Here is a 12,942-nt window from a genome sequence, read left to right as displayed (position 1 = left end):
TAGCCATCCGTAAACTCCGGTCAATTATAATTTCCCTACATGTATGTCTGGGCTTGATCTCAGTGGCTGCGTTACATCGGTTGATTTTCTACCTACCATTCAGCGAGCGGGGGAGGCGGGTGTCGTAGGTCAAGTCAAGCATTTTCACCGATTTGCAGGTTGTAGTTTGGCAATGGTGGCGGATACAAAGGAAATGGAAGCTCTTCAATCCATCCTGGCTCAGCTCCCAAATATCCAGAAACTAAAACTGAAGCCTTGGAATGTGCAAGGAATGCTCCCAAGAGCTATAATGGCTCGCTTCACTCACTCGGGCACATTACATACGTCACGACCAAACGCTAGCGAAAATCCGATCCAATCGTTTCAAAGGAGTTAACCCCTCCCACCTGATAGCGAAGCTCAATTGAGAAGTTCCAGACCCTTATATGAAATGTAGTAAGAACGAGGGTATGGTAAAACCTTGCCCTGCCAAACTACCTGCTTTTTCATAGATATTTCAAAGACATATAGTCTGGGAGCAAGCATGATCTCAACGATTTCCCGGTGGGCGTGATTGACAGACAGCATCAACCAATCAGAGCAACGCCAGATACGTCGCAGCAACGAGCGACAGCAAACCTTTCCAAAAACGTCCTTCGAACGCCGTTTCTTGCTCCGGTTTTAGGGATTATTTTTTTCTTCAAATGATTTAAAAGACGAAAGAGCAGAAGAAAACATCGTATCACTCGCCGCGCACGCCATCTCTATTGTTTAGGTAGAGTGTGGTGACGGCTTCCGCGTCTCGGGGTAATGAAGTCCCGCCTCTCGGTGCGTGATTGGACCGATGTGGGTAAAATCGTGAAATGATAGGCTGCGAGGAGCTGTTCAGACGGTTCTTCTTTTGAACAGAAAGGAGGAGTCTCTGGCAGGCCAGGCAAGGTAAAACCAGGCTAGTTTTGTGTGTGCAAAGTTTACATTTGTTCGACTGAAGAAAAAAAACTGTGTGCAGTGTTAAGGGGATGTGTGCAATATATCCAAAATCAAATGAGAGAAGTGAATTAGCAACCGCAAAGGGGGGAGGGGATGGCTCCAGCTGTGGCTCTCGACGGCCCTGATATACAATAAAACATCATGAGGGGTTCCAGGATTTTATTGTATACCTCTATATTTTTGAACATGTGTTAATACTCCGTGATGTGTTTTAAATGTGTCGAAACAATCATCAAACATGAATGGCATTTCTATTCAAGCAGTCCCTGGTCAGCATATTTCACAAATCATAGATGAATAACTGCTAAAAATGTGAATTCTCTTCCACATGTAGTATGTTTACATCCTTACTTTTCAGCACACTTCTTGAGTACCGTTAACTTACTAAAGGTCAGGACGTTTGTGAAAAAATCTCTCTGCAGATAAGTCAGAAGTGGAGCCTTTGGAAAACCGTGGCATGTTTTTTGTTACCAGGACAACTGTGTGTCCGGATGCACCTTTTCTCTTAATCCAGCTGCGATGGAGAGTAGAGGCACAATGAGGGAGGGCCAGGAGCAAGCGCACTCACTCACTCACATAAGCACCCTCACATACACTTGATGAGGGCTGAGACAAGGAAGACAGAGAGATAGAGGTGTGGAAAGACAAAGCAGAGAGTCAGCGTGGTCTGTACAACTGCAGCTATTCCACAACGCCACAGGGAGCTCTTCTCAGCATGTCTCAGAGGAAAAGAAGCTTCACCTTTGGAGCATACGGAGGGTAAGATAATGGCGGGATTATCGTCTGTGTTTCAGAGGGAGTAGTAATAAGGTGGCTGGGCACTGGACCTGTTGCTTGCTCGGGAAAGAGAGAGGAAAGTGGATGTGGAAGGCTTTGGGGAGTTGAAATGCACCTGCCCAACAAATGAGCTGTAGAAAGAGAGGGAAGAAGGCAAGGTCACTATCGGGCAAACGTAGTGCATTAAGTGCTGTTAGAGAACAGCTGCTCATATGGCTTAATAATGAGAATAGTGCGTAGACACATCCACTACAGGGAGCTGGACAGGAAGACTACAGGCGACGGATTGCCACAGTCAAGGACGGGAGTCAAAGTGTGTTTTTGCCAGAAATGGAGGTCATGCAAAGTGCAGAACTGATAATACGTATGGCATTTTAGAACCGGGAGATTTATGCTGCTTTCATGTGGTCTATCTATCTATCTATCTATCTATCTATCTATCTATCTATCTATCTATCTATCTATCTATCTATCTATCTATCTATCTATCTATCTATCTATCTATCTATCTATCTATCTATCTATCTATCTATCTATCTATCTATCTATCTATCTATCTATCTATCTATCTATCTATCTATCTATCTATCTATCTATCTATATATATATATATATATATATATATATATATACAAGTATTTACATAACAAGTGAATCCAGTCCACTTGAAAACCCTCATGCATTTAGTTTACAGGATCAAGAGGACACAGATCGAGTTACTCGGGACCCTGTAGAGAAATGGTTCAACTTTGAGTCACTTTTGCCTTATATCTATTGAGCACTCAAATATGTGTTGTTTATGAATAGTGCACAAGACACAATATTCCACTGTTCACTCTCAAAGTGAGACAACACTAGTTGGGAAATTCAGCAAAAATACTCATAACAAAACATCTTTTTGCACATGTTTTCTTTTTAAATCACCAGTGCTGAGCAGTAAGTGCTGGTTTGAGAAAAAACATCACATGGTCATTATTATCAACCACATTTTTTGTTGTTGCTAGCTTTAATGATAAGCATACAGATAGTTTCTTTTCATTTCATTCTTTTTATTCACTTTTCAAATAGATGTTTATATTAACATATTTTCTTATAAACAGATGTGAGTCTTGGAGAAGTTGTTCATGATCAGTGAATTTACAATGCACCATGATTCATTTGGCAGATAAATGCTTAACATTGTTTTGCTGCTCATGGACAGTGCCTAGTTTGTTTGGACCACTCTCAGTCTGACATTTCAAAGGGTCCGTTAATAGCTTGAGTGCAGAGGCAAGTATTGACAATAAATACAAAGCAGGACTTAGCACACCAGTCAAGCTACAATAAGCTGCTCCAGCTGGGAAGTGCAATATGATCCCCCAAATTGTCAGAATTTTCATGTTGGCAGCACTTGCACTTGTCTTATAGGATATTTAGTTAGTAGTTAGGTTTAATTGACCTTTCACAAAATCCCACCCCAAAGCGGTCATTGTCCTATGTGTTTTCTCCCTTATCAGAGCCCAAAAAAAAGCAGCGCCTGCTAACTTTTAAGCCAAGGTAAGACTTGTGTACCAACAGTCTTGCTGTTTGCCAAGAGTTTCATGAGCTTTCGTTGCTGACATGGTCACAAATAAGCGGTCTCTGCGCTGGAATATCTGGCACGTTTACTTTTTAAATGCTACAGGATGTGTTTAGTTGCTCTGCAGCTTCTCTCTCCTCTACAGCCAGGGGGCAGGGGCAGACCCCAGGCTGGCCATATTTTAGTTAATATTGGACCAACTGTGCACAACTGTGCACAACTGTGCCGGCTGCACCGCACCAGACCTATATTTCCAAAGGGTGGCGGGGCTTTTGCCAATGGTTTTTAGTCCAATTTAAATCGACTGCTGGAGCCCACTTGCAGAATGTTTTGGAGATCCCATTCTTTCACCACACTTCTTGAGGCCAATTATACAATCAATATTATTGGTTGGCTCCAAAACCTCTAACATACATGAAAACTAGTTATGTTTGTAGTATTTTAAGAGAATTTTATTTGTGTATTTTTGTGTACTTTGTCTATTAGCCAAACTGTGCTGTTTATTTGGACTGCTGTTTTGTATAAAGGTTGTAACACTTCTTAATTGAATACCTCCCAGCTCTGGCACCTCTTTGGCCTTGTTAGCTCCGTCTGTGAATCTGTATCGATTTCACACTTTTGTCTGTGAGCTCACTCTGCTTCTGGGAATGCACTTCCTTTTTATTTTATCGTTTTATTGAGAGTCCCCAAAGCCATAACTTACAAGTGTGGCGGCTTTGTGGAAAATGGAGAGACTGGACAGTGTTTGTTCAGTGTAATAGTGTTCCATGGGGCTAATGTTGGATATACTATTTGAGCAAACAAACCCTAAGACCGGGAGGTGGAGCGGGACACGCTAGTTTGTTGATGCACTTGGTCCATTGTGACCAATGATTTGCCACTATTTTTTTTAAATTGGAATATATGGGAACATTTTGTCACTACTATTCTTGCTATACACATTGTATTGTATTCCCTGCATGGCCAGACTAACACAGTATGCCACAAGCAAAAATATGAGAAGTATGCTGCTCATAAGGCAAATAAACTATAAACTAGACTTAATGCACAAAGGCTGCTGTAGTGTTCAATCATATTTAGCTTGTTGTTTTGTTAAAATGTCCATTCATCTGAATCGCATTGTTTACAAATGATGAGGAATTTACAATTAGAGTTTCATTAATTGGACAAAACTACATTATGTTCACAACACCATGCGTCCTGATAATGAATCACAGACTGCTGTACTTGGCACAGGGAATAATTAACATGTGTTTTATAATGCATGCACAAGCAGTTTCAGCTGGCCTAGCCCTTTTTGCTCCACATACGAATGCAGAACCAGCTCTAATTAAATGTCCTTTTTATTCCGTAAGACTGCATTTGCATTTGTTGGCCCACATGTCATTTGTAATGTCTGGCTCCTTTAATCCCCGAACAGTGGGTGACTTGTTCTTAGAAAGCGGTCGATCCCTGGTGAGGAATTATCTTGTTTGTTTTTTTGAAGCTTTTTTCCATGTCTTGCCCAATATAAGTCAAGTGCCACTTTGTATGCAATTGTTGTATGCAATTTATCATAAAAAAATCAGTCTTTCTGGGGAAATAAATGCTTTGTGAATAACAAAGACACAAACGCTAATTGGAAGAAGTCCTCGTTTAGATTGGCAATTACTGCCGTGTTACTTGCTTTGTTGTCTGGCTTTGAATAACGTTTTCTTTAATAGAGTCATTTCCGCATACAATTTAAAATAAAGTGTGTTTGGTACAATTCTGTTCCCTATTAACACCTGTAGATAGAAATGAGAGGAAATTGTCCGTTTTATAAGATAACCCAAGACCATTTTTAAGTATATTGCAGCAAAGGATAGACTAAAGCAAACTGATCTAAAAATGTGTAGAGTAAGACTAAGCCGAACTTTAACACAGAAGCTTTACTATGTAAGCCCTTTTTTGTTTTCAACATTAATAAAGAAAATCAAATAAAAAATACATAAATTGATGAATCTGAGGAAAACATCTGCTATGAGATTGTTTCATGATCTTTTCTTTGCCATGTCCCCTTATGCCAGTTTCAACTCTGGATAAATGCCCATGCCCCTAAATCTCCATTCTACTGTTCAAGTCACAGAACGAACATTCAGATGTTATTAATGTATGAATTGCATCAACATTTGTTATGTAAGTATGTAGCCTCAACAGGGGCAACAGTTGAAAACAAGCTAATACTGGCACATTTACAGAAATGTTCATTAGTGTGTACTGTCCCTGTCAAATAAACTTATAAATAAGGCAAGGCAAGTTTATTTGTATGGCACATTTCGTGTACATGTACAACTCAATGTGCCTCACAGCAACACCAGACACCCAAACACAATAAAAAACATGCAATAAAAAGCATTAAAACACAATAAAATTACATTTAAAAATTACATTAAACATGTATATCTATATGTTAAAAATCGTTAAAATGCAGTCAGTTGCCATAGGCAGCAGTAAAAAGGTGTCCTTTCAGCCTGGACTTAAGCATTGCGTGAAACTAAAAATGCAGCCTCACCGTGTTTGGTGGTGACTGGGAACCACCAGGAGACCCCTCCCTGAGGATCTCAGGGCCCGAGATGGTTCATACAGCTGTAACATGTCCGAGATGTACTTTGGTGCCTGACCATGAAGAGACTTATACACAAGCAGGGCTGTTTTAAAGTCTATTCTCTGAGTGACAGGAAGCCAGTGCAGAGACCGGAGCACTGGACTAATATGGTCGTATTTCCTGGTTATGGTCAGGACTCGAGCCGCAGCGTTCTGGATGTACTGCAGTTGTCTAACAACTCGTTTGGAAAGGCCAGTGAACAGGTCGTTACAATAGTCTAACCCAGTGTTTTTCAACCACTAGTGTGCCGTGAGATATTGTCTGGTGTGCCTTGGGGAATTATCCAATCACCCAGTTGTTGTTGTTTTTTTAAACAAATGCATTATTATCCACAAACAATGTACTGTTTTTGAGTGTCTATGCTAACTCAGAAAAGTCACATTCGTCTCGATCCTAGAGACGAGTGGTGCTGCTCAGTGGACTAAGAAGCTCTTCATGGACATGCCCCCCCGCACCCCGCCTCCACCCCTCCTGATATGGTCCTCCCCTTAGATGGTTTTGGATGTGTCCAGGTCCAGGCAGCGGGGCGACCGTGCTTTTGCCGTGGCAGTGTTCAAACCGTTCACTTACTGTATTTAGACAGGCCTTTCATAACACCTTGTCCTTGCCTGTGTTTTTAATATTTTCTCTCATTCAATGTTGATGTTTTCGCTTGTGTTTTTATGTAAACCACTTTGGTCTGCCAAGTGCTGATTGTTCGAAATGAAAAAAAGTGAGGGACATTTCACCACTTTTTATTTGCATTGATTGGCAACAGTTTTGTGATGGAAAGGGTTGTTGAAGCTTGGCGACACATTTGGAAATCGTTGGTTTTACTTATTCTTCTGCATCACCTGCAGCTTTTTTTACAGCATGGTAGGCTGCATATAATTTTCATTGTTTTTTGTTTTCGTGTTATTTTTACTCTGATGTATGGAAGTTACTTTTTGTGTGTGAATGGTAATGGTTACAATTTCCTTGCCAGTATGAGTGCAATGTGTGATGTCAAACCTTGGAGGCTAGTCTTACTCTCAAATCCTCATTCTTTGTTGTTGTTTTTTTTTTCAGTTTTATACACAATTGTATTCTGTTTGCCTGACAAAAAAAAGTTACAGTAACCATTGTCAATGAAGGACAGGGCTAAGACTGAAAGGTGGACATGAGGGACATTTCAGTGGTCCTCTGCCATAGTGACAAAACATCTGAACATTTACACTTGCAGTGGGACAAAGCATTTTGGGGGCACAGGCTGAAAACAGTTCTTTTTGCCCGTGCATATGACTGAAAGTACTTTATCTGCACTCTTGCCTTTTACTGTAATTGATTAATTTTATGTTGATGTCCAGAGGAGAAGGAGCGACAAAACAGAGGTTAGGTAACTTTGTGTGAACGAGCAAGAAAAATAGTGCTCAAGACAGAGCGAGTCCAAGCAAGACTTAAAAAATAGTGCTCAAGACAGAGCGAAATAGTGCTCAAGACAGAGCGAGTCCAAACAAGACTTAAAAATAGTTCTCAAGACAGAGCGAATCTTAACAAGACTTAAAAATGCATATAACTGAAAGTATTTTATCTGCACTCTTGCCTCTTACTGTAATTGATTAGTTTTATGTTGATGTTTTTATTGATTCTATTTGCTTTCTTGTATTTATGCAACTGTGAAGCACTGTGAATTGCCTTGTGTATGAATTGTGCTCTACAAATAAACTTGCCTTGCCTTGCCTTAAATGAGAAGGAAATGTAGTTTTGAAGCATGAATGAACTGTTTTGGGAGAGGTATGAGCTTTTGCAGGTGAACCATGGTGTTGTGCCGAACCATCCACGTTATTTTGGTAAAAGCACCAAGAGTGTTGAGAACGTCCGGTCTGTTTCAAGAAATGAGCCAAAGCAACTGAGAAGGATCTTTGCCATTTTGGGGGCATTGACTGTTTCAATGAGAAGGAAATGTAGTTTTGAAGCATGAGTGAACTGTTTTGGGAGAGATATGAGCTTTTGCAGGTGAACCATGGTGTTGTGCCGAACCATCCACGTTATTTTGGTAAAAGCACCAAGAGTGTTGAGAACGTCCGGTCTGTTTCAAGAAATGAGCCAAAGCAACTGAGAAGGATCTTTGCCATTTTGGGGGCATTGACTGTTTCAATGAGAAGGAAATGTAGTTTTGAAGCATGAGTGAACTGTTTTGGGAGAGATATGAGCTTTTGCAGGTGAACCATGGTGTTGTGCTGAACTGTAAGACTGTTTTGCCAAATGAGCTTAGAGTTTTAAGAATGTAATTTCTGTTTCAAGAAATGAGCCAAACCAATGGAGAAAAACTGTAAAGCAAATATGGACAGCTCCGAGTTCAAACGGCTCACACTTCCTTTGGCATATTTTGTCATAAATGTTTTCACCAACTGAATGCTCAGTTTTAAAGTATATGATCCCCAAATAATTCAGTGAGATGGTGGCACTATTTTATCAGATGACACATAGTAATGAAAACAGAAAAGTGATGTTTGGTTTCCCCGTTGTCAAAACAGCTTTTCTTAATTTTTGGGTTGATTATTCAAATTGCTTGATTGGATTATATTTTTAATCATGCTGAGCAGCTACATTAAACACAGATTATGCAGATGTGGCTCTCAATTTGATACCAAAGGTCAAGAATGTTTACTCAATGAACTTAATCGCATCATTAAACAATAACTTTATAGAGTTCGCTTTGAGGCTTCACACCAAATGCTTTATAGGAACTATCACAGCCACGTGTTTAAGGCAACTTTTACGCAACATCTGGTGTCAGTCTGAGAGAAACCAGAATGAAGAGCTCTCGATAAATGTGGTTTAAGAAAAAAAGAAAAACTTGAATGCATTCAGCCACTCGTCTATGGATTTCCTTTAAATGTTGTAGTTCATAGATTTTTCTGAATCTCTAATCCTCGACAAATGGACGACCCACTTAGGCACTGGGAGATCATTGAATTTTATAATTCCAAATCTGGAAACTAGAAGCTGCAGAATAATCAACTTCAAAATGCATGTATTTGAATAGCTAGTAAGGGCTTCTTTTAAATTAGTATCATTTAATTGAAATGAAACAACCAAGTAACTGTATTTAATGCTACCCTGGACCAACAACACCTTGGTCTCTAAAGATATTATATCTTTCGGTACCTGCTATTTTAACTTTTATTTTTTGCCATGCCAGTAGTAGGGGAGACTAGGTCTGGTTGGACCTTTTTCCTTCAGTGCCCACATTTGTTTACTACAAATGGCACCAATTCAAACCTCTGCAAGAATATCACAGACATCATGAGGTGACATGAAATACTAGGTGGTCCTTTGTTACAAGTTAGGTTGTAACACATGATGGGGTAAGTTGTAACAGTTAAACAAAATAAGCAAAAACCGAGGCAACGCCATGTGATATGCTTCCAAAAGACGTTTATTGAAATAAAAGAACAATGTCTCTCTCTCTCTCTGTTCTTTCAGCTTCCTCTGTGTTTTGCAGTATCTGCTCAGTGTTATATCGCAGATCTCATGTGCCTTCGACACTTTGCCCCTTGAGATGTCCCATCTCATTTTCGAGGGGGTCCTTTCAATCATTGATTGAAAATAACAAGAGCCGCACATGCACAAGGCATGACAGTACATGACAACACACGACAACACAACACATGTAAAAAGAAAGACAGTACAGAAATAAGACCAAACTCAACAAGACAACAAGTATGCTCCCCATAAGACACTGATCTGACTGACTTGCCCTTATTTGTGACCTCATCAGATGTTTGTTTTTTTTAAACATTTGAAGGCACCTCTGTCAGTATTTCTTTTCCACTGCCTAGGCATTCTGTAAAAGAAAGTGTCATTAGTTGTATGTAAGGGGATGGTTAACCACTGCATTTCGCGCGGTGATCAAACATGCGTTTGCGGAGGTTGAAACTCACTAAGCGATTGATTTCTTAGCTTTCCAATGATATGCTGCCCATATTCACTTCGATTTAGGTGGTAAAAGTTTTCTTTTAAGGTGGTGAACTGGTATCCGTTCAGTATCGGATTGTAGATAACACCCGATATCGTATTTTTTTCAGTAGCTATCGGCTCCGATATCCGATACCAGTATCGGATCGGTGCATCACTTTTACATTTTTTTTTTGCTTGGTTTTTTTAGCTCGTTTTGTCGCTCTTTTATTGCTTCTTTGTCGCTTTATTTGTTACGTTTTTGTCGCTCTTTTGTCGCTTATTTGCTACATTTTCATCCTTGTTTCCGTTGCTATGTTGATGCTTTTTTCCAAGAAGCTTTTAGATTTGGGTAAAGCCAAACTGGAGAAAATGCGCTTGGTTCAGGTGGGGGTTAAGAGGTTACCGCTACCCAGCCCTAGACCCATCCCGCTCTCCCCTAATCACCGACTCTCACGTTCACTCTACTGTTTGTTGTTCAGCAGCCGCATGTCTAAGGAGGTGCTTTGTTTATGTTATGCTCCTCACTTGGGGCTGTGGCATTGGAACTGCTCTGACTTTTCGCCCTCAGCTGCCAACGCTAATGTTTCCATTTGCAACAAACGCACCACGAGGCCCACCAGCAACAAGTGCAGTGTCAGTATTTACACGTCAAACACATTGTACTTGCTCAAAGGTTGAGTTATGTTTGATGACAGACGTGTGTGAAGAGCTTTCCTGTTCCAATAAGGTCCACTAGCTTATATATATTTTTTATTCTGCCAAACATGAAAGGGTTCTGTTTCGGCTCCTTACATCATACATTCTCTTACAGCACGGACACAACACAGGCCCTGAGCTACACAGTAACAGTACACAGAGATGAACCCTGACTAAAAAAGCTTAGCTCTTCTTCACACCTGTATACCGATATCTGCTGCTCTCTTGAGTCATTATTGTTATTATTATATGTTATGCTTCAAAAGCCCTTCATTGACTTCAGTCCATGTTCATTTTAACCTCTTAACCCCCACCTGAACAGAGTCAAGTCAAAATTGTAACAAACATGAGACTGAAATGAGGATGAAAATGCAACAAAAGTGCCACAAAAGAGCAACAAAAAAGTGACCAAAAAGCACAACAAAAAAAGTGATGAAAAGGTGACAAAAACAGCGACAAAAATGCAGCAAAGAAGCCACAAAAACACAACATGAAAGTGATGAAAAACCCCAAAATGTGTAACAAAAAGCCATTTTTAACAATGAGGCGTTACACTGGCCAATAGGCTGTAAACGTTTCGATTTGAGTAGGGCTGAACTGGAGGAAATGGCGGGGATTAAGAGGTTAATTTAGGGCCTCTGTTGTTTTTGCTTGGTTTTGTCAATGAAAGTCAATTTCCCCAAACCCCTCTCTTTAGTTGCAAATATTCAAAACTGTTACTGTGCCCACTGATGAGAAGTGATTTACTTTTTCATGCAATATTATGGCCCTTAAAGCAGCACTAAGTAACTTGCTATGCTTGGATGCACAATATCCCCCTCTCCCTTTGTCTTTTCTGTCAGTGTAGTATTTACTCTCACGGACAATTAATGGGTAAAAAAAACACAACATGCTACGACACCTGCAGTGGCGCTTATGGCAGACTTACTGAGGCCCAGATACAGTATCTTCACTATTGAATAATAAAAAAGGTTAGTAAAGGGACGAGGCATTTCCGGAACGGTGCAAGCATCGACCATTACAATACTTTTTAAGTGGTCTGTAAAGCATGAGCCCGTCTCTCAGGAAATTTAGAAGCTATTAGTGCTAATATCACAAGCTATAAAATGGATGGCCTATTGTTAGACTAAAACCAGATCATTTTATGCACCTAACAAAGTGCTACCATCGTTACCGTCAGTGTATGATAGTTCTGTTCCTTTTTAACGAATACATTATATTTGAGCCGGTTGTTATATTTATATACTGAGGTTATTTGGCTCTTAGTGTCGGCGAAATGATCTTTTTAACCCCTAACCCCTTACATCCAAGCTTCCTCACTGCTAGTCTAATCTATATCGAACAACAGTCCCTCCAATGAATGTTTAAGCAAATGCCGGTAAATCATGCACAGCGTTTGCCTTTGAACACACCCCCATTCAAGATGTGTCACTGTGGACCATTTCATTTATCTGTGTGTGTTTTTCATCGGCTTCGGAAGAGAAATAATCAATATGGAGTGTTCTGTGGGTGTCAGCGGATGATAGTAATAGCATCGGGATTAATGGCAGGCGTACGCAGTCATTGAAATGCTCAGAGCCGGGGCGCACACATGTCACGCTGGAGCAAGAGAAAGGGAGATCTGATTTGGAGTCATAATTCTTCCGTGACCCTGCAGCGACCGCACGCGGAGTTGAAATTGAGTCACATTGACATTTTGCAACTTTTTAAACAAGGCTTGAGATGAATGTGGACGTGACTGTCTGAAAAACCTCCGCTATTACCTGCCTCTTGTGTGTTCTCTCGAGTGTGCAGCCAGTACAAAGAGCCGTCGCACATTTGATCCGCTCGGCCTTGGGGAGGAGGAATAAGTGGTCATTATTAGCACAGATTCTCCTTAATTAGTGTGTGAACTACGGGGCACTTTTGGGAAGAATTTAAGGTAAAAACATGTCAAAATCAACTTTTTTTTTAACCTTTTAACCATGTTGTAATGTTCAGTCAGTGTAAAAAATATAAAATCTTTCTGAGAAGTTAAACCATACCCACCATTGCCCAAGAATGGCAACCCAAATATGACTTGAATTTGTGATATATATATATATATTGTAAATGACTGTATTTTTCTCACAAACTATTGTTGAACAAGCATTAGAAAGGCTGGATTCATATTCGAAGCAACTAGAAAACATGCATTTTAACAGACTTAGGAAGTGTCTTCATTAGATAAATATTGAAAGAAATGTTTTTTTTTGGGAAAGGCTCGCGACCCACTGGAAACGGTTCCGCGACCCATGTTTTGGTCCCGGCCCGCCAGTTGAGATCCACTGCTTTAGATCACATAAAGAGACCAAAGTGAAGAGACAATTAAAACAGTCTTGTGTCCCGATGAAGTTCTACCTTTTAATATGAAAGC

General features: G+C 40.2%; 1 protein-coding gene across 6 annotated transcripts in view; it reads left to right on the top strand.

The window, feature by feature from the left end:
- The window catches only part of LOC306979928 (rap1 GTPase-activating protein 1-like), a 95,827-nt gene that overhangs the window by 36,723 nt on the left and 46,162 nt on the right, over positions 1–12,942 (top strand). For 2 of the 6 annotated variants that reach the window (XM_079579104.1, XM_079579100.1), the window contains exon 1: positions 1,574–1,728. The exons of 2 other annotated variants lie outside the window; for them this stretch is intronic. In XM_079579104.1, coding sequence (XP_079435230.1) covers positions 1,685–1,728 — 44 coding nt within the window. In that variant the 5' untranslated portion in view covers positions 1,574–1,684. Of the gene's footprint in view, positions 1–1,570; positions 1,729–12,942 lie in introns of those variants that run through there. 2 more of the 6 variants (XM_079579098.1, XM_079579099.1) reach the window with 2 other exon arrangements.

Source organism: Gobius niger (assembly GCF_951799975.1).
Source record: "Gobius niger genome assembly, chromosome: 20".
Taxonomy (NCBI): Eukaryota; Metazoa; Chordata; class Actinopteri; order Gobiiformes; family Gobiidae; genus Gobius; species Gobius niger.
This window is presented reverse-complemented; position numbering and strand designations above follow the sequence as displayed.